Source organism: Dipodomys spectabilis, unplaced genomic scaffold (assembly GCF_019054845.1).
Source record: "Dipodomys spectabilis isolate Male_0828 unplaced genomic scaffold, ASM1905484v1 ptg000069l, whole genome shotgun sequence".
In the NCBI taxonomy this organism is placed as follows: Eukaryota; Metazoa; Chordata; class Mammalia; order Rodentia; family Heteromyidae; genus Dipodomys; species Dipodomys spectabilis.
In genome coordinates this window covers 19540659-19563470 of record NW_024870746.1, presented here as the reverse complement: position 1 = coordinate 19563470, position 22812 = coordinate 19540659, and the positions used below count along the sequence as shown (strand labels likewise).

At 37.0% G+C, this 22812-nt stretch overlaps 1 protein-coding gene across 3 annotated transcripts in view; it reads right to left on the bottom strand.

Annotated features, from left to right (window-relative positions):
* The window catches only part of Ints7 (integrator complex subunit 7), a 65640-nt gene that overhangs the window by 14632 nt on the left and 28196 nt on the right, over nt 1–22812 (bottom strand). For 2 of the 3 annotated variants that reach the window (XR_006147710.1, XM_042681983.1), the window contains exons 8-16: nt 18735–18852; nt 13175–13309; nt 11419–11516; nt 9105–9344; nt 7670–7807; nt 6601–6807; nt 2109–2303; nt 1533–1636; nt 105–173 (exon numbers count right to left, since the gene is read on the bottom strand). Coding sequence is in view for 2 of the 3 variants with exons in the window: in XM_042681983.1 (XP_042537917.1) it covers nt 105–173; nt 1533–1636; nt 2109–2303; nt 6601–6807; nt 7670–7807; nt 9105–9344; nt 11419–11516; nt 13175–13309; nt 18735–18852 (1304 nt within the window). In the remaining variant the exon portion in view is untranslated. The remainder of the gene's footprint in view (nt 1–104; nt 174–1532; nt 1637–2108; nt 2304–6600; nt 6808–7669; nt 7808–9104; nt 9345–11418; nt 11517–13174; nt 13310–18734; nt 18853–22812) is intronic. The other variant, XM_042681984.1, reaches the window with a different exon arrangement.

Below are 22812 nucleotides of genomic sequence, written 5' to 3'. Positions count from 1 at the left end.
AGCTGAAGAGCTGAGAGACAGCATCCAGGCCCAGAGTTCAGGCCCTACAACTGGACCCCCCCCCCCTCAAAAAAAATTATAATACAAACTATTATGGAAATTACCTTGCTGATTCTGGATCCAAAATTAGGGCTTCTATTGCATGAGATATCAGCAAACAGCTCTGCTGCTGTCTAAATTAATGTTAAGTTAGATTTGAAAACACGGAAATCCATTTTATATTTTATATTACCTGAATATTAAAGTCAAGAGGAGGACAGCTTTTAGAGAAAGTGATCATGTTACAAGCTCAAATAGTGTGGAGCTGTATTTTTTCCTTTCAAATGATGTATATTGCTTATACTAGTGATCCTCAAATTCTGTTCCAGGAAGAATATTTCAGAGGCTGCTCAATGTGAAATTCATTCATAGCAACTTTGTTTTTATGTATTAATTACAGCAGTTCTTCATAAGAATTTGAAGCAAAGAAACAACAGAAGTTTCATGGGCAGATTTTTAAAACCAAAAGAAAAAAAACCCTATTATCTATAGTGCCTTTACCTTGATAGTTCCTAAGTAGGGGCTCAAAGGATCTGTCAACTGTCTTAAAATTATTTTGGAGTATATATGGACAAATTCTGTGTGCGTACTGGTACTTGAACTCAGGGCCTAGTTGTTGTTCTTACCACTTGAGCCACAGCCCCATTTCTGGCTTTTTGGTGATTAACTGGAGATAAAAAATGTCTCATGGGACTTTCCTGCCCAGGCTGGCTTCAAACCACAACCCTCACATCTCGACCTCCTGAGTGGCCAGGATTACAGGCATCAGACACTGGCACCTGGCAACATTTGCATTTTATAGGGTGGAGAGTGCAAAGCATGTATGGTTTCAGTCAGTAAAACAAAAGCCAAGAACTACTGACTGGCAGGTCCTACAACTTCAAAGTATTTCTTTCTTCCTTCACAAGTGATCTGAAGTTGCTAATAAGGAAATATGAAGAACTTAAAGAGGACTTAGGGGACTAAAATGATGACCGAAAGTATTGAATAGATCGTAAGTAAATAAAGGCAATGATAACTAGGTCTTGGTAGCCACAAAGAAAGCAAGCTGAGGCAAAAAGTTTTTCTGGTGGGAAAATGTGTGGTGATTTGTAGCTCAAATCAGCACAAACAATACATTAATAGAACACAGGCTTGCTTCGTTTTTTGTTGCTATTTTGGAGATGAGGTCTTTCTATGTTCTTCAGGTTAGACTGAAACTCCTAGTTTCAAGTGATCCTCTCATCATAGCCACCTAAGTAGCTGGGACTACAGGCATATACCTCAGTGCCTGGAAGAATTCAGGCTGTGGATGTTTTTCCTTGAGGGGGAAAAAGACTACCACTGAATCACCATTTTGTTTTAAAATCCTGGTATATGCTAAAAAAGTAAAAATTCTAAATTTCAAAGTATGAAATTATTATAATAAACTTGAAAGTTATCAATATATTTTGGTTATGGTTTACATTTAAAAGATAGTTTCCCAAGAATAAGAATGAAGCAAGTTAGGATACAATTCTACATTCCTTAGAGTTGCTGAATCGGCATCAAAAGATGCCTGATAAAGATCCCCATATCTTGAAGCAAGGCTTCGGAATTCTTCCATGGATTGCTTCATCTATAAAGAAGGAAAAGAAATGAACAATGATAAACATCTAACTGTTATTACATTAAAAATATAAAAACAGAAATTACATTAAAAATATAAAAACAGAAAAATCTTCAACAAAAATTCAAAGAAAAATCATATATCATTGTTCATTTTTGTAAGTGATACTACAAATGTTCACAAGATTATAATTTATACATTATCTTTAGTTACATTTGTAACTTCCACTAGAATAGTTATAAGCATTCCAAACTTCCTCGTTGTAATTCCAATCTCTTGATATAACATGTAGTACCCACCAAGGCATCATTAATCCCAAAACACATCAGTCTATTTGGCAAGATGAGAGAGTTAAAATATTTGACACTATGTCTGAGTCAAACCACTGATTTTTAACTTTACACATTTTTTTTCATTTCACAACCTCAGAAGCCCCAAGAGTATAAATGAAAATTGCACTGAAGAGAGAGTTAAGACATGCCTGATTGGAGATTCGACCACATCTCTGAAGGTCATTTCCTAAGGTCATGGCAATTGTTGTGGCAATTGCAGGTGGAGGGCTTGTCTTGAGACTATTACAAGTACAGATAAGTTGAGAGAAGGCTTGGAGAAGATCAATCCTGAGTTTTACAAATTCGCACTGAAAACTTAAAGGATTCAGTGGTGTACTGGCAGCCTGGAATAAAAAATATATATATATATTTAGTATAAAGTAAAAACAATAGGAAGATGGGAGAGTGAGAAGTATAAAGTTGGCCTTATAAATTTGGAGGGCTTGCATCTATATATTTACCCAATCCTGGTTCACAGGAAGCCAGATGCTGGTAGCTTACACCCATAATCCTAGCTACACAGGAGGCTGAGTTCTGGAGGTTGATGTTTCAGGTCAGCCCAGGTAGAAAAATCTGGAGACTTCATCTCCAAAATAATCAGCAAAAAAAATAGGGCTTGAGGTGTGGCTCTAGTGGTAGAAGTCCAGCCATCAAACAAGCCAAATAAGTGTAAGGCTCTTACTTCAAATCCTGATTTTAGCAAAAAACAACCACCCCTCCCCCCACATATCAGTATCCCAGATTTGCACTGAACATGCAAAGACTATTTATAAAAATGTCTACTTGCCTAATATACCTCTCAAAGTGCAAAAAGCCTTTATATAATGTAAAGATAGTAACTATACTCAAATATTTACTTTATGGTTTTCAACCTTTAGAAGGTTGTGATCTAATTATAAAACAGTACATCCTAAGATATTAATGATTAACAGTTTAATTGTTTTATTTATTAATTCAATCTATCAATCAATCAATTTTGATGCCAGTACTGGGGTTTGAACTCAGGGCTCGGGCAGTGTCCCTTAGCTCTTTCTCCTTCAAGATGGGAATTCTACCACTTGAGTCACAGCTCTACTTCTAGATTTTTGGTGGTTAAATGGGAAGAGACTCATAGACTTTCTGCCCAGACTGGTTTTTAACTGCAAATGTCAGATCTCAGCTTTCTTAGTTAAGATTATAGGCATGAACCACTGGCACCCCACCAATTCAACTGTCTTAAATTTCTTAGATGAGAGCTGAACTGTTCTTGTATGAAAACAAATTCCCTTACCCTTCTTCTTCCTCTTTTGAGTTGCTACATGCTATATTTAATTTATTGCTTATTAACTTCATAAGTGACGAGGGTACAAGTAAATATATATGAATACATTGATATATAAAAACACTGGCAATAGTGTTCTAACATAAATTAGAATATTAAAAGCAAGATACAGTTTGAGAGAAAATTGTTGCTATTCTGATTTACAACTAAAAAGAAAATAGAAAAAAAAGACATCTTTCATAAGGGTCAAAGACTTCTGACTTTGAGGCTGGTAGCTGTTTCTATGGGTTAGACTCTGTTTTTTTTAAAAAAAATTTTTCATAGTGTGCTGAGGGCTGAACCCAGAGTTGTGCCCATTTTAAGCAAGTGCTTTGCCACTGAGTCAAAACCCCACCTCCCAGTTTTTTATTTCTAAGAAGGAAGATAACTCTAGTTAAGTCACTATACGAGCAAATTAAACATCTAATGTTGTTATGGGGTCCTCTAGGCACAGAATCCTGAACTGAAGCAGATGAGAAGCTTGAGTCTTAAAGCCATATGATCTTGGGTCAAAATAATTTATGTCAGGAAGCTAAGGGGCAGTCGATGCTTATATCTAGTTAAAAAGATAGAAAGCTCCCTTCTTCAAGTCTTGTCAAGTAAACAGATCAAACAAAAATGCTCAACCTCCTCCTCACACAAAATAGTCCTAAGAAGTACAGTACAACTAAAAATGCTGGAAGTTTCCAAGGACAGTAAGGATCATACTGCTTTCCTCTCTAAGAAAACTCACAAGAAGAAAACATTTATTTATTTATTTAATTCTTGAGATCAGAGTCTCACTATGTCTCCCAGGTTGGCCTTAAACCTGGCTCCACGTGACTGTTTCATCTTTAGCCCCACGTAGTTGAGACAACAGGTACACGTCATAATGCATGGCTCCTGTTATTTAGTTAATCCTCAAAGCGCAGAGCTTGGTGTACAGAAAGTTCTTATGATTTGGTGGATAGAATTCCCATTTCAAAAGGAGAAAATTCTGAGATCCAATGATCCACCTCAAGTCACACTGTATGAATAGCAGAACCAGACTAATTCTCAGTGGCTCATCTGTCAGTACTGCCTATGCCCGAATAGTCTTTAATTACTATTAACACTCTTCAAATATATCTATATATATATACACAAAGAATACTATTCAATACTTTTCAAAAATTAATTCCAGGTATACCACTGTTTTGTGTGTCTTAACTGCTTGACAATTTTTATCGTTATTACAGTGAATGATTAATAGTTTTCTGTTCCACATAAGCCAGAAAATGAAATGCTTTTATTGATCTGAACCAAAAATTACACCTTTAAATTTTTCTGTGATATTTATTATCCTAATATAGAAAACAACAATATTTCTCAGAGTAGTAAGATAATAAGAAGAATCATAGTAGTCAATGCTACCCTTTAAAATGGAGAGGACTAGGAATATAGTTCCCAGTGAGGCATGAGCTCAGAATGAGTTCTGATTGCCCACCCAACTAAAAACAAAACGAACAACAAAAGCAGGAACCTTTATGAATTCCTGTTTTAAAGAGCTGTGAATCAATTCTAATAAGAATCAATTCAAGCTGGGTGCTACTGGCTGATGCCTATAATCCATGCTATAAAGAGTCTAGAGATCTGAGGATTGCAGTTCAAAGCCAGACCAGGCAGGAAAGGCAGTGAGACTCTTATCTCCAATGAATCACCAGAAAACTGGAAGTGGTACTGGGCTCAAAGTGGTAGAGTGCTAGCCTTGAGAAAAAGAGCTCTGGGACAGCACCCAAGCCTCAGGTTCAAGCCCCATGACTGTCCAAAAAAAAAAAAAAAAAAATCAACTCAAAATATATGCTCCCTATAGAAGTCTGTATTTGTCTATTTTATGCTATCTATCTTTTGCTCTCACTCGAAGTACTACTTTTGCGATAGCCCACCATTACTTTAGGTATGATATACATGCATATACACAAGTATTAAAGTTTGTGTCTCCCATATATCGTTTTTAAAGTTGTGTTGAAACACTTTTAAAATGTTCTATGTTGCCAGGCATGTGGCTCCCTCTAGTCTGTAATCCTAGCTACTTGGGGGATTGGAAAATCATGGTTTAAAGACAGCCTGGGGAGAAAAAAAAAAGTTCACAAGACTGGCTGGGCACTTGATCCACAGCAGTTATTCTAGAGGTGTGGAGAAGCACAGGGAGGATGATCACAGTCCAGGCCAGCTTGCATATAAAGAAAGACTACCTTAAAGACTAACACAAAAAGGCAGGAAGAGGGCTGGGAAGGTGGCTCAGTTGTAGAGCGCTTGCCTTGCATGCATGAGGCCCTGGGTTTAATTCCTCAGCACCACATAAGCAGAAAAAAAAAAGCCGGAAGTGGCGTTGTGGCTCAAGTGGTAGAGCGCTAGCCTTGAGGTGAAGAGCTGAGGGACAGTGTCCAGGCCCAGAGTCCAGGCCTGCGACTGGACCCACAAAAAAGAAAAAAAGGCAGGAAGAATGGCACATATGGTAGAACACCTGCCTGGCAAGTATGAGGCCTTGAGTTGAAACCCAGTACTAAAACAAAAGCTGGATGTTGATTATAAAACCTCTTTACTCTTAGGGGAAAAATGCCTTTTGATTAATGTAGAAAGTGTTCATTTTAGGGAAACAGATTCTTATTTAGGAATAGAACTCCAAGAAATTAGTAAAATTTTCAAAAGTTAGGAATGTTAAGAATCTACCACCTCTATTTTTCTCTCATCTTCTTGATGACAGTGAAAATAAAAGTTGTAGATGACTGATTGTTAATTTGGATATCAAAAGGGTAAAAAAGCAGTCCACTAGAATCTTTGCTTTAAAAAGCTTAGAAATGTACTGGATATGATACTCAGTGGTAAAGTGCTTACCCAGCATGTGTAAGGCCCTGGGTTCAATCCTGACTACTAGGAGGAGGGGAAGGAGGGGAGGGCCAGAGGCTCTGTTTTACTTCATGATGAACAGCAATGTATGAGATAAGGTCAGAGGTTTATGTCTGAGGATGACACTGGGCTAGGTTGGGAGATGACTAATGGACACCTGGAGAAAATAGGTTGTATCTCCATGCCATGAGTCCTTTCTGCATGAATTCAATTTTCCTCACATATGTACCCAGAACTTTATTGAAAAACAACATGAAAACTTTCAACAGTCTATGAATATTAAAAAGGTTAGGGTGGAAGGGTTAAGACTTATATCCATGACCAATTTATTACTTTATTCCTATTTATTATACTGATGTTGATAACTATACCTGCTAGCAGGTTTCCAAATAGTCAAACTGGATTAACTGAAGAAAAGGGGGAGATTTATACAAATTATTACTCCCAAGATGGAATTAAGTAAGAATACTCACGGTTAAGGAAGCAATCCCTTTATGGTAGAATTTTAAAGAGTCAGCAATGCAAGAAAGTGCTGAACTGTAATTCTCTTCCTGCAACCCAGCGAGACACTGCTCTGCATGTGAGAACTCCTTCAAACTATTCAGCCAGAAGTAGAAGTGTTCTGAGGCCACCTGAGTCAGCAGACTCTGATAAAGCTCTCGGGCCATGTCATGATTGCCCTAAAAAACCAGAAATTGAAGAAGCACATGATGAAGTTCTTATATGTAAAAGAGTTGATGTAGCAGGTAAAAGATTAAGTCCATACTCTGCATACACTTGTACAATCACTCTTCATATTACATAATTCTTTGAGACTCATTCTAAATTTCTTCAGTGAACATATACTGAGCTGCTTTTATGTAACATAATACCTAAGGTTCTTTTACTAAAACAGTTCCAAAGAGAAAATTACTAGAATTAACTATAATCCAAGTCTAGAATTTTAGTTTAAAATGCATTGTCTATCATTCTAGATGAGCTAATTTACTGGGGTGTTATTTGATGCCTCCAGGTAGGGGAAGGTCAATGTCCTGAAGTGGTTGGGATAGTTTGTTACAATGAAGAATTGGCTGCCAATAAGGCCCCTCCCTTATTGAGAAAACTAAAACAGAGAACACCCAGAGTAAAAGTGTTTTAAATTTTGTTGTCCAGACTTATCCTTAGAGGATTTCTGTACTAGCGATGCTTTGTAGTAGATAGCTAATAAAAATTGTTAGGCTTTTCACATGACTCAGAAGATTACAACATACTAAAAGTTTCCCATTTCTACTAAAGCAAGTTCAGTTTGGGGAGAAAAGATGTTCTGTGTTGATAAAGGAATAGAAACAGCCTCAGGTCAAACGACACAGGGCAAAATGAGAGTGGTATTAACACACAACAGTCAGACAGCACTCACACTTTCACTTACTCGTAACAACACACCATTTTTTATGAGAAAGGTTAAAAAATTACTCTTTTCTCCTATATATTTAGAATTAATGACTTATGGTATATGATGTGAAATTTCCATGAATCCTGGTCATTCAGAAGGGATATACATACCATTCTGGAAGCCTGTCTGGCAATTCGGTACACAGTCCATCCATTGGAGACACTTTCAAGCTGCTGCTTAATTACTGCCTTTACTTCAGCAGATAATGCTTTCTGGCTAGCTACAAAAATCACAGTGGCCAAACTCACCTAACATTGGGCAAAAAGAAAATAACATAACTTTATCCAATAATTAGATAACCTACCCAAAAGAGAAATGAATTACGGCTCCTAAAAAAAGAACCCATTTGTTTTCCATTGATACTTAATTTTCCATTTTGACATCATTAAGTAACTTATTCCACTGTCTAAAAAGGCTGTTTATAAAAGTAGATAATTAGAAAGAACTCTCATAAATTAGGATAAATGATAATATAGTTATATAGTGAGATAATTTATCAATGAAATGGATAGAGATAATACAGATTACAAAACAGATAAGCTATAAAAGATTACTTGTAGCTTAACATTTATTTAAAGCTAAAATGAACAAAGTAATACTGTACATTACTAAAGGATGTATGAGGGGCTGGGAAGGTGGCTCAGTGGTAGAGCGTTTGCCTTGCATGCATAAGGTCCTGGGTTTGATTCCTCAGCACCACATAAGCAGAAAAATCCAAAAGTGGTGCTATGGCTCAAGTGGTAGAGTGCTAGCCTTGAGCTGAACAGCTGAGGGACAGCGCACAGGACCAGAGTTCAGGCCCCACAATTGGACCCCCTCCCAAAAAAAATAAAATAAACGATGTATGCTTAGGTCCCAAAAGTATAGTATGCATGGGATAATAAAAAACACCAAACTCAGGATGGTTGGTTCTTGGGAGAAGGGAAGAGAAAATGATTAAGAAGATACACTAGGGCTTCAACTGTACTGCTAACACTATTAAGCTAGGTTAAAAGAAGAATTTGTAGTTAAAAAAAATCCTGGTACTAGTTTATCATTTATGTGCGTGCGCGTGCGTGCGTGCGTGCGTGCGTGCGTGCGTGCGTGTGTGTGTGTGTGTCATTGGGGATCCAACTCAGGACCTTGCAGATTCTAACAAGCATTCTATTACTGAGCTAGATCGAAGTGCACCAATTTTATTTTAACTTCAGCATGCTTTTGGTCTGCTTATTTTGCTTTTGTTTGTGATAGTCCTAAAGCTTGAACTCAGGGGCCTGTGCTGTCCCTGAGCTTTTTTCCACAAGGCTAGCAGTCTCTCACTTGAGCCATTGCTATTTTTGGCATTTGCTGGTTAACTGGAAAAAAGCATCTCACAGACTTTCCTGTCCAGGCTGGCTTTGCACTGATCATCAGATCTCAACCTCCTGAGTTACTCTGATTACAGGTATGAAACACCAGCATGGGACTAGTTTGGCTTTTTAAGTAACATCAACAGTAGTAATGATTTCTCTAAACATCTCCCATTAAATCAGATTCTAGTCATTTGAAGCAGGTTTAAAACAATACCAGAAGTTCCTGTTGTTTGTCTGTGGCTGATCGCCCAATGACCTTGTAGAGTTCCATGAGGTCACCAAGCATTCCATCACCCAACACTGGCAGCTGCATGGCAATGGCTGCCAGGCAATGGCACATCAGGATCCGATGGGCATCCTGAGCACTGTGTAACTGAGTCAGCAAAGTTTCCACAACTGACTGGCTAAGATGGGGCCGGCCCTTGGCCAAGTTCACCATACAATTAAAAGCAATCTGCACACCAAGAAGAAAATGGACTAGTTACACTTTGAAGATATTAAGTGAAACTTATAAAGAACAGTATATAAGTTAGTGAAGACAAAAAACAAGCATCAAGCAGTAATGTTTTTCTTCATAACAAACATGGCATATTGAATCCTTCATTAGGATTGTGAAGTTAGAACTGTACATCAGCATTTCAACTACTCATTTCAACCTAAGACTATTAAAGAAAAGATGAAAATCAGACAAATTAATGCTAAAGAGTCAAATTTATGCCAAATAAAATGTCAACACAGTATACTTTTACTACTTTTCAAGAAGTGCCACTGAAGTGGTTCAGGATGCCAGCATCTCTCAGGATGATTTAAAAGCTGCACATACTCAGTTGGGCATTGGTGACTTACATCTGTAATCTCACTGCTCAGGAGGCTGACATTTGAGAATGTGGTTCAAAGCCAGTCTGGGCAGAAACCATCGAAAGTCAGAAGTAGAACTGTAGCTCAAGTGGTAGAGTGCCAATCTTGAGCCAAAAAGCTAAAGGACAGAGCCCAGGTCCTGAGTTTAAACCCCAGTACTGGCACCAAAAAAAACAAAACAACAACCCCCACCCTCCCACCCCAGCAGATTCCTAGATGATTCCAAATGTAATGAATTAACTTTTGTGAGCATGCACAGTAGCCCTTGGTGACTATTTTTTCATTTTTCAACTGAAGTCTAAAAACCAACTATTTATTGTATAACCCTTCCCCTCAGGCCCAGTTTATGACATGGCTAATCACACAGCTAAGAAAACCAGAAAATCAGAAATCCCTTTACTTTTCCACAGCTGATTCTTTTGTCAAGTCTCTTATATCCACTATTAACTCCTTTCCATTCTTCTATCACAACATATATGTTTCTTATCTAATTTCTTGAAGAGATGATCCCAACAATTATCCTACACACTACCACTGGTTGTCATCTGTGTGGTGTCCAACACATCCCAAGTGTGAGAGTCTGACACTCAAAGGGCTGAGGCTCATCTCACCCCTGGTTAACTAGATGGATAGCTTTGAATGAGTTCTTTATATCTCTGAGCCTTAATTTTCTGGTAAGTATTAGGAGGGAGAACAAGAACAATTTCATAAAGCCATACATAGATGTAAGCCTTCAAATGTTGGGCACATTAACAATCTTAACAAATAATGCTAATTACAACAAAGATTAGAACACACCTATTACTTAAATTTTTTAATATCTTTTCACTATATACAGGATCAAGTCCATGTTCTTTTTAAACATGGTGTATGTTATCTCCCATGATTACTTTTCCAATCTTCTATAATATTATCTAGTCACATGAGGCTACTCTCCATTGTTCCAATATAAAAGGCACATTCCTGCTTTCAGATCTTTTACAACAGTGCCCCTCTGGGTTCAATCTTTTCTCACTATTGAAATTCTTTTTTTTTTAATTGTGAAAATACCATACAGAGGGGTTACAATTACATGGGCAAGACTTACTACTGAAATTCTAATTAATAAATTTTTCAAGGCTCACCTCATATTAACATCTACCTATGGAAATCTCTCCTAATAATCTTGGTTGAAATTATTCACTCCCAATTCTTATCTTCTCCTTAGAATTACACCTTTATTTATGTGTCAGTATCTTACTACTTGAAGGAAGTGTCTCTCATATAGGAATTTCCTTGATCATCTACTAATGTCCTAATGCATAGAGTCTAATGTTTTGTGAAAACTTACAACTGTTGGCAAAAAAGTATGTTTTTGCTTTTAAAAAAATTAAAAAAGTAAATATATTGTGGTCTTAAGGGAATCTTTCCAAAGTGAAGATCAAGGGTAGATGTAGTCCTGGGTAATTTGGCCTCAGGGTCAAATTTAGCCTGCTGCTTATTTTTGTTAATAGTCTTATTGAAATATGGAAATCATCCTCTCTTTACCTTAAACATTTGTCCATGTTATTTTTGCCCTATGATGTTAGGATGTAGTAGATACCATGGATAGTAGATGGCCTACAAACTAGCGTTTGCCAATCCCTAGTTTAGGCCATGAAACCAGGCATTATACTAAGTGATGTTTTCACCTTTAAAGTGGCTTGAGCACCTGGGCTATCATCTTGACTACAAAGTACCAGAAGAGATTCTAGGCCAAAGACAGCATCTTGCTCCAGTGCCAAAAGATCTAGAAGAGAAATACTAAGTTTTAGGGTGACCAAATAGAGGAGTAAAACATAAACATTCACGCAAGGGAAAAACATTAAGGAGTCTAAGATCTAGGAAATCGGCTGGGAATGTGGCTTAGTGGTAGAATGCTTGCCTAGCATGCATGAAGCCCTGGGTTCGATTCCTCAGCACTACATAAACAGAAAAAGCCAGAATTGGTGCTGTGGCTCAAGTGGTCCAGTGCTAGCCTTGAGCAAAAGCAGCTCAGAGACAGTGACCAGGCCCCAGAGTTCAAGCCCCATGACTGGCACAAAACAAAGCAAAACTAAAACAAAGAAAGGATCTAGGAAACAAATGTGTAAGGCTAACCTTCCTTGAAAAAACAGGGGGAACATTTGTTCTGAAATGTAAAGATTTCTTATTTCTACCACTGTATTGAATATTATAAAAATATAAAAACATGAAATCATAAGCTTAAGTCACAAAGCTAAAAAAATAAAGCAGAATGGAAACAGCAGTATCAGCTCAACTAAGAAAAATATAAGGAACAGAAAACTATGTAGTATATGTTAATATTCTGATGATACATAAGTTATACAGGTCCACTTTCACCTTGGAGATAATATTTTTCTGCTTCTAATGGAAGCTATCCACTTTTAAAAAGTAATAAAGACTTTATATAATCTTATTAATGTTTAAAATTTAATATTAAGGAAAGAGTCCTTTAGGTGGTTAATATAATAGCAGTATTATAGCATCTTTTCGCTACCACAGAGTGATAATTTCTCTGTAGGGTCTAGAACATTATGAAATGCCTTAGTTGTCTATATTTAGGTTAATATATGCCAGCACTGAGAACATATAGCAGTTACTTATATTACATGGAAGAAATATCCTTACTATGTTCTAGATAAAATAGGCTTAACTATTCAAATGAGAATCAACATATAACTTTGAGAAATGTTTCCTGAGTTAGTACAGGAGCCTTGTAACAGTGTAAAGACCAAAAAAAGGTCAGGGTCCAAGCAGTGCTGAAGGCTGGTAGGGAGCTTGTGATCTTCAAGAAGAACAAATAAGTACTGAAACAGATGGATTGTCCAAAATGCACTCTCTATTCCTGAACATAAAAAATTTTTTTCAAATCAATAGGCAAAATATGTCAGAAATACAATAAAATATGTACATTGTTTTCTTTGCAGAGCCATCTTGATGATGCAAATCTTTACATCTATCTAGACATGGAAATTCTATAAAAACTAAATTTGCATTGTTATGCTAGTCCAAATGGTTCTAAATTAAACTAGTTGCTATTTGAGTACCCTGATAACCTAAGTAATTTTTCTATACTGATGAATAGTATAAATGGATGTATTATAACCTGAGGATAGAGTTCTAGGTAGTCCCTATCCACAATACCCACATGTAAAGGTTAAGTGGTGGGAGGGAATGGTCAAATTTTTTATAAAATCTCTCAAATTCACAACCCCAATCCCATGACCTCAGATTTTCTTTTTTAACAAGGTTAAAAAGCTTAGACTCTAAGACTATTTTAGGAGGTAACTGTCCATAGGCAAAACAAAAACCAAACAAACAAACAAAAAAACCCCACAAATACACATAGAATGCTGTCCAAATTCCAATTAAAAGTCCATACATGTTGGTACTGGCCAAGCTCACCTTTTTCTTGACAAGAGACGGTTATGTTAGTTAGGACTCTAACTCCATGTACTGCAATGCCTCTGTTATTATGGTAACAGCACTCTTGGGCTAATTTGACTAAATCAGAGGATCTGGGGGAAGAACCTACATTTCCTAAACAAGAGAAAAACAAATATAGATTAGGTTATAATTGAATTATGTAGTTTAAAAATAATTGGTTCATAGTTTAGTGTTCTTTAGTTTTGAGAAAATCTCTAACATGAATTTTTAATAATTTTTTTTATTTTAGCCCGGTGCTGGTAGCTCATGCCTGTAATTCTAGCTACTCAGGAAGCTAAGATCTGAGGGTCCTGGTTCAAAGCCAGCCCGGGCCAGAAAGTAGGTGAGACACTTATCTCCAATTAACCATCAGAAAACTGGAAGGGCACTGTGTCTCAAACTGGTAAGAGTGCTAGCCTTGAACAAAAGAGCTTAGGGGCAGCACCCAGGCCCTGAGTTCAAGCCCCATGACCAATATAAATAAACAAATAAATGAATAAATAAAATTTTCTACCTTAACCCTATTACCAATATATATCATCATTTGTTTCCTCTGTCAAAAGTACTTAACATAGGCACATGCCTATTACAGTAACACAGTACCATGCCATCATTACAGTTTTGAAATCAAAGCCAAAACAACCATTGGCTATCCTCGGAGTGCTAATGGATTCTGATAAAAATGGATGCCCTTGTCATCTTCTTGTCAGGTAAAACCACTCCTTCAAGAGAGATAAAAAAGAATTATTTGTTTGTTTTTCTTCACCTCCAAATTGTTGATATATTATACCTTAAAAAGTTTACATAAGAATTCATGATTATAGAACTGGAATGATTTGGGGATCATGTAATATAATACTCTTTTTACAGAAGAAATCAGTTCAAAAACTTTCAGTATCCTTCCATTAAGGTCATAAACCTAGTTAGTTATACGTTACTCCTATACTTTATACTTTAAAGGTAAGGGTGCTACAGAGTATAGCACTTTTTCAAATTCACATTTGAAATTCTATAGTGTGGATTTTAATTTATAAGAGAGAAGTTTTCAGTTACAACTGGGAGAGCTTCAAGAATAATCAGGACAATTAAGCTTGTTCAGTTTCTTAGAAAGTCTTCTTCATTTCTGTCTTCCTTTCCTCTGATAATTCCTGTCAACCCTGTCTTTAACTCCATGAGGGACCACATTTCTTTCGAGAATAAAGGGAACACTACCAATAATTACAACAGACATAAACCAAGATTATTCCAGACAGTGTAGGAAAAGGTGAGCAGAACTTCTTTCATTTTTTCCTTTTGTTCCCCTTTTTTATATCTGATTTTACACCTTGTTATAATTTTCTTCAAATATTTCTTTATGGAGATTGTTCCATGTCATTTATTTTAATAGATTGCACCAATTCCTAATGCAGTGATCTATCATAATTTCTTTAATGAGCTCCCTGTCAATGGACCTTTTTATGATGCTATGACACCCTCCATTAATGAACAATATTTGCTATTACATAAATTGATGCTATCAGTAATCCTGTACACATATCATTACTCAATTTGTGAATATAAGTAAGACAAATTCCCAGAAATGGAATTTCAGAGTCAATTGTAATTTAATGAGTATTTCTAAACTGCCTATGCAGAGTTAGTAATTTACACCCACATCAGCAATGAAACAAAGTGACTGCTACCCACATGCTTGTCATCATAGCATATCATCACACTTCTGAATCTTTGCATCTGAAGGATCAATATTATTTTAGTGTTTTAATGTGCATTTTTAGATATATGATACTGAACATCTTAAATACATAAAATATATTACTGACAATTTAGAAATATTAAATTTTATTTTATTTACTATTTCTGGTTATAATGATAAAGTGCTCATCAATAGCTACAAATTTATAGGAATAATCTTTGGCTTTTTATCTCCTATGAACATTACCTAGTTTAGCACTTATCTTTTGCTTAATTCTATACAAACTACGTTTTAACAATTTTCAATGGAAGGACATATTTTTTGCTTTAAGAGTATGTATTATAAGCTCACACAAATACTTAGATTAAAAATATTTTGAAAGCCATCATGTATTCAGGTTAGTCTGGTATTTTTAAAAAATGGAGTCAAAAGAAACATAGGTCCCATGGTTTCACTTATTTGCAATATCTAGTATATGTACGAGTCAAGCGGAAAAGGTCAGATAATGTGATGTCAGGAAAATGAACCCTTAGATATGTATCTTAATGTTTTTTTTCTTTCATGCATGTGTTTCTAACGCATTTATAAGATTATTTCTTTGTTGCTTTGCATGTCCCTCCCCCACAGTATAACCCCTGCTTTCACTATATTTGATGTCAGTATAACTTGTGGAGGAGATGGGGAAAAACCAGTTGTTTAAGGATACAGGTGGACCTGTTGCAACAATGAGAAGTACAAGTTGTCATGTCCAAAACGAGCTTTACAACGTCGGTGGGGGGGGGGGGGGGGGCGGGGGAGAGGAGAATGATTGGGATTGGGGGGGAGGGGGGAGGCTGGGAAGGGATGTGAAGGGTAAACAAAGGAGGAGGCTGCAATGCTTGGTAAGAAATGTACGCATTATCCTGCCCATGTAATTGTAACCCCTCTGTACAGTATGTTCACAAATAAAATAAAATTAAACTGAAAAAAAAATGGAGTCAAAACATATATATATATATATATGCATACATACATATGTATACATGTAAATATATATCTACACAAACATACTTATATATGACTTTGGATGCATCTCTAAACTGTAAGCCAAGCTCCCTTGTACGTACCTGCATGAGAAGGTTCTTATAAATTTTAAGATACTATCAAGACTTAGCTAAACAGCTCTTTTAAAGTGTGATGTTAGTTAAGAATATTATAAGCTAAGGAGATGAATGACTGGCTCTCATTTATGCAGAAAAATAATTCACTGAAAGAACACTGGATATATATAATAGATTAATTATTTTTTAAAAAGGCTGTGAAATCTCTCTTATACTCCAAATAGACATTCCCAACACATCAAGAATTATTATTTCCCCACCTATCTGTACTTGGTCATGTGACTTGCTTTGGTCAACAAGACAATAAATGAAAACATGATGCAAACAAAAGATTGAAAAGAGCTGTATACTGGTGGTTTGCTTTTTTTCTGGTTACAGCTAGCATAAGCCCAAGCTGTCTCTCTGTACATGAAGTTACATGAAGAATTAAGGTATCTCTTCTATAAATAGAGGCCATCTTTGACCATCCTGATTAAAGTTCCCGATGTCAAAAGTGACCTCAAGGGGAGATCAATAGAAAAGCCAAGTTCAATCAAAACAGCTGACTCATGGAATAAGAGCAAATAAAATGGCCATATATTTAAGCTACTGAGTTTTGGGATAATTTGTTATGTATCAACCAGTAACTGATAGAAAGTACCTTAAAGAATCACTAGAAAGACTGAAATATTAAGGTCAGAAAATGGGAAAAAAGGAGAGGCCTGAGAGTAAAAGTTCACAGCCCCGAACCATGCACATGATTAGTGCAATGAAGAAGCTGAATCCCTTGTTACTCATTACTTGCTTACACAGCTTTCATAGGTACCAGACATGGCAAACATCCACTGTTATAATGTATTCTGTAAAGTGGATGTTGCTATGGTCACTGCAACACTATGACTACTATTGGTGCCCACTTATTGTTACTGGTTCTTAATTAAGTCTGTGGCATGGACATGATTATTTGAGTCCAGGGCATGTAATTGTATCCTAGCCATAAAGGAGTTATGACGAGAATATCAGGTCTTCCTATCAAAATTTACATGGCAGGAAATTTCCCTTACCCAATAAACTCATACTATAACATTTTTTTAAAAAGTCAAATAAATGCATATTCAGTTAATATTGAGTGACTAGAAAAAGTGGCAATGGAGATTCAATAAAACTTTGATTAATTACTGTAATCCTAGCTACTCAAGGAGGCTGAGATCTGAAAATCATGATTCAAAGTCAGCTGGGGTAGTAAAGTCCTTGAGAATTTTATTTCCAATTAACTACCAAAAACACCCCCAAACACCAAAAATGGGAAATGGAGTTATGGACTGAATAAAGTGGCTCAGGGACAGTATCCATGCCCTGAGTTCAAGCCCCAGGAGGAAAAAATAAAAACCACCCAAAACTTTGCCTTAAGTCTGTTATATAAACAAGCTCTTCAGTTGGCATTAATAAAGGCTTTTCTGAATCAATCATTTTTGGAAAGCATTACTGATCTGGGATAAAGTGTTCATTATGTTTCAGAGAGATAATTTATAAAAAGAAATATATAACATTTTCTTTTAAAATCAACAATACTTGGTTGAAAGTACCCTTGAAAGATTAAATTCAAGGGAAACTTTGAATCAGATATGTAAAACCTAACCAGTTTATTTTTGTGGTTTGTTTTCTTTTGTGGGGAGGGGATGCCAGTCCTGGGGCTTGAATTCAGGGTCTAGGTGTTGTCTTTGAGCATTTTTGCTTAAGGCCACTGCTCTATCACTTGAGACAGCTCTACTTCCAACTTTTTGGTTGCTAAGTGGAGATAATAATCTCATAGGCTTCCCGGTTAGGGCTGGCTTCAAACCACAATCTTCAGATATCAGTCTCCCCAGTAGCTAGGATTACAAGCTTAAGTTATAGGTAGGTGCTTGGCAGCTAATCAATTTAATCTTGTTGTTGTTGTTGGACATCGGGCTTAAACTCAAGGCCTGGCACTGTCCCTGAACTTCTTTGCTTAAGGCTAGCACTCTACCACTTTGAGCCACAGTTCCACTTCTGGATTTTAGCTGGTTAATTGCAGATATGAACCTCCTGCCAGGCTGGCTTTGTAGTGCGATCCTCAGATCTCAGCCTTCTGAGTAGCTAAGATTACAGGCATAAGCTACCAGCACCTGGCTTCTAACCAGTTTTTTAAACATTCTAAAAAATGTTTCAGTCACATATATTTAAAAAAGGACAAATCATAAGAATAATATTCTTGAGTTAAGAAATCACTTTCAGGGCTGGGAATGTGGCTACTAAGCCACATAGAATGCTTGCCTTGCATGCATGAAGCCCTGGGTTTGATTCCTCAGACCCACATAAAAGTGGCACTATGGTTCAAGTTGTAGAGTGCTAGCCTTGAGCAAAAAGAAGCTTAGGGACAGTGCCCAGTTCCCTAGTTCAAGCCCCAGGACTGGCAAAAAAAAAAAAGAGAGAGAGAGAGAGAGAAAAGAAATCACCTTCAATAGATTGCTAGCAAGTAATAGAACAATGAAACCTCCCCAAATTGTATCATAAAGGGGTTGGCAGGATTGATTGGAACCCACTGTTGTATACATGCACAGAAATGTTACAATTAAATTGCCCTTTGTGTAACTAATGTATGCTAATAAAAATAAATTAAAAACTCATCTTCAGATATATCATTAGCATATAATGAAATTATAACCTTCTCTAGGTTTAAAGCTTAAGAGAGGAAACAACTTGACATCAACACAGATAAAGGATTTAGCACATGATCTCTACTTACCTGGAGCTGTGCTGAAGTAATGCTTGATGGCAATGGTCCCTGATAGTGTGGAAAGGACAGACAGCATCCCTAGTTTTAAGCTGTCATAAGGAGTTTGGAGAGCACATTCACAGAGGGCCTGAAATGCAGAGGAGAAATGAATTTAAAACATCAATCTATCGAGCTGTTGACTTTAAATTTTCTAGCTCTTAGAAAAATGATATATTATGGTCAAATTGTCAAACTTTTTTGTGTGTGGGGCTTAAACTCTGGGCTTGGGCATTGTCCCTGATCCTCATTTGTACTAAAGCTAGAGCTCTACCACTTGAGCCACAGCACCACTTCCCATTTTTGAGTGGTTAATTGGAGATAAGAGGCCGACAGGGAGTTTTCTGCCCAGGCTAGCTTCAAACCAAGACCCTCATATCCTCAGAGTAGCTAGGATTATAGGTGTGAGCCACCAGCACTCGGCCAAATTGTCAGACTTCTTAAAGGAGCCTAAGACAACATGATTACTAAATGTAAAGTGATCTCCTGGTTCAGAAAAAGAACACTAAGTAAAAAGCAAAGAAACCTGGATAAAGTATAGACTTCAGTTAATAATGAATCAGTGTTGGCTCATTTCTCTCTTGTGGCTGTTGTTACTATTTTGTGGTGCTAAGAATCAAACGTAAGGCCTAATATATGCCAGGCAAGTACTCTACACTGAGTTACATCCCCTCACCCAGACTGGTTCCCAACAAATATTAGCATAATAGTATAAAATGTCAGTAATAGGAAAAGCGGGGTATAAATGTAAAATTGTTCTAAAATTTCTACTAAATTTTACTTACCTAAGAGATTATGAGTACTATTTCATTAAAGAAATGGGAGGGGCACTATATCTGAGTAGAGCTATGTTCCTTCTATTTCTGGTCATTTACTCTACTCCTTATGTGGTATCTGAGGTCTTAGCAAGGCAAAAGGATAACTCTTTTTCCAGTACAGCAAACTATGGATATGGGCTCATAGTACAGTGACAGCAACATATCTTCCGTGATATGAGCTCCTATCATAGGACTACAAGGAATAAACAAATGAACAACTGTCTTGTTAAACTAATTCCCATTTCCTTCAAAGTTTAAGAAAAATAGCAACAAATTCTGTTTGGAGAATTTAGATAATGATTCCATGGATTATATGGCAAAATAAAAATTCTGATAAGCAGGAGATGCAAATATATTTCAAATCAGATGATCACTTAAAAAACTTGAAGGGACAAGAGGGTAGTCATGTGAGTAAAATTAAACCTTGTTTCTTTTTTATTTTTTATGGTTAATAATAATAATAATAAACATAACATCAATAAGCACTAGAGTTAATATGAGAAAACAAAAGGTTAAAAAAAAGTTAACAAAACTGGAAAAAAATTCTTGTCATACAAGATTAATTAAAAGGCCAATAATCTTTTTATTGTCAGTTGTGGGACTTGAACTCAGGGCCTGGGTGCTATCCCTGAGAAGCTTTGTACTCAAAGCTAGTGCTCTACAACTTGAGCCACAGGGCTACTTCGGGTTTTTGAGTGGTTAATTGGAGATAAGAGTCTCACAGGGACTTTTCTGCCTGGAGTGGCTTTGAACCACGATCCTCAGATCTCAGCCTCCTTGAGTAGCTAGGATTATAGGTATGAGCCACCTGCGCCCAACCAAAGCCAAAAGTCTTAAGACAAAAAATTCTTACCAACAAGTAAGCAAAGTCCAATGAAATGGTAGTTTATAGAAATAATTTATACAGATGCTTTTAAAATAAGATGTTTAACCTATGTGTAATTTCTCAAATTAAAAGAAGTGCTGCTTTTAACTTATTATACTGGCCAATGTCAAAAGCTAACACTGAAGCATTTAGGGAAACAGACACATTTTGACAGAAAGAAAAATGGGGGGCTGGGAAGGTGGCTCAGTGGTAGAGCGCTTGCTTTGCATGCATGAGGCCCTGGGTTCGATTCCTCAGCACCACATAAGCAAAAAGAAAAAAAGCCGGAAGTGGCGCTGTGGCTCAAGTGGTAGAGCACTAGCCTTGAGCTGAAGAGCTGAGAGGGAGCACTCAGGCCCAGAGTTCAGGCCCCACGACCGGACCCCCCGCCAAAAAAAGAAAGAAAAATGGTATAAGCTGTAATAATAATGAATGATTTTGGTATTCCCCCCAAATTTTAAATATGTATTATAGGACCTCCAATTCCTCTTTTGGAAAATTAATAAATAAATTAATAAAATAGAAGTGATGTTTACAAATTATTCAATGTAGCAATGTCAACAATAACAGTGAAAGTAATACATATACACACACACACACACATATATTTGTTATTGTTGGTGGTGGTCGTGGGGCCCAAACTCTGGGCCTGGGTGCTGTCCCTCAGTATTTCAGCTCAAGGCGAACGCTCTACAACGGCACTTACAGATTTTTCTGCTTCTGTGGTGCTAAGGAATCGAACCCAGGACCTGATGCACGCAAGGCAAGCACTCTACCACTGAGCCACCTTCCCAGCCCCCAGCGAAAGTATTTGAAATGACTTTTTCAGTAGGGGTCTATGAATACACAGGAAGGACCACACAGCTTATAAAGAATGCAGTAGCTCTACCTGCTTAATATGAGATGCTCTCCAAGATGAAGTTTAAGTGGTAAAGGGTTCAGAAAATGCATAGAGTATATTTTCATTTGCATAGAAAAAGTATAATACATATATATATATCCTTGCACATGGATGAAAAAGTTTATGAAAAATACTTAAGAAACTATGTAACTGTGATCACCTCTGCAGAGAATACCTGTGGGAAGAGATGGAAGACTTACATTTCACTCACTGTACACCTTTCTTTATTGGTCATATGGCTTGAACTTAGGGTCTCATGCTTACTAAACAGGCATTCTCACTGCTGAACCACACTTCTAGTCTGTTTGTTGCTGGTCATTTTTGAGACAGGGTATCATCATCTGCCTGGTCGCACTCTTGGGCGCAGTTCACCTGTGTTAGGCTCCCCAGTAGTTAGGATGATAGGCACGTGCCACTGCATCTAATTCTTTGTTGAGAAGGGGTCTTGTAAAGTTTTTCTGCCTGGGCTTCAACGGCAATTCTAACAAGTAGCTAGAATTACAGGTGTGAGCCACCCATGTCTGGCTCTACTGTGTATCTTTGAGTTCTATGAACTTATGGATATGTATACATTTTCAGTTGAAAGACATACTAACTACATAAAAAAGAGGAACAGCAGAAAATATTCTCAGGGATGGAACAGAAAGATACCCATAGGTTTTGGTAATGGAAGGAGAAAAAAGTCCAGGTAACACAAACAAAAACTTGAGTAATTAGGTCACAATATGAAGCATTATTTGTGGGGTAAGAGAAGAAATGTTCAAATGGATGAAAACTAAGAGAGACAAGGAGAGCTGCTTCAGATTATCAAGAGCCTTGAAAGTTACGTTGAGTAATTTTAACCTGATGAAACAGGTAGAAGAAAGCCATAGGGAAGAATAATGACATGTGACAAGTTAGAGAAGATTGTTCCAGTGATGGTAAAATCAGTTAACAATGGGAGCTGAGTGCTAAGGAGGCCATCCTACAGCCAAAAGGAATTACTGAGGTAGGTGGTGAAGACAGCCTGAACCAGACTTTGAGTTTTGTGGTAGTAGACAAAAATGAGAGATATTTTGGGCTTTCTTTTGGGTTAAAAGGAGTGCTAATAATTGAACTCAGGGCCTTGGACATGTACCCCTGAGCAACACTCCTAGATCATAATTTTTTTTTAATTTTTATTTTTTGTCAGTTGTGGGGCTTGAACTCTGGGCTTGGGTGCTGCCCCTCAGCTCTTCAGCTCAAGGCAAGCGCTCTATCACTTGAGCCACAGTGCCACTTCTGGTTTTCTGGTGGTTTATTGGAGATAAGAGTCCCACAGACTTTCCTGGCCAGGCTGGCTTTGAATCATGATCCTCAGATCTCAGCCTCCTGAGTAGCTAGGATTACAGGTGTGAGCCACTGGCACCTGACTAGATCATAATATTTTAACATAGATGAGACAGAATATACAAGAAGGATTCAATAATCCTTAAGAAATTTTAAAAC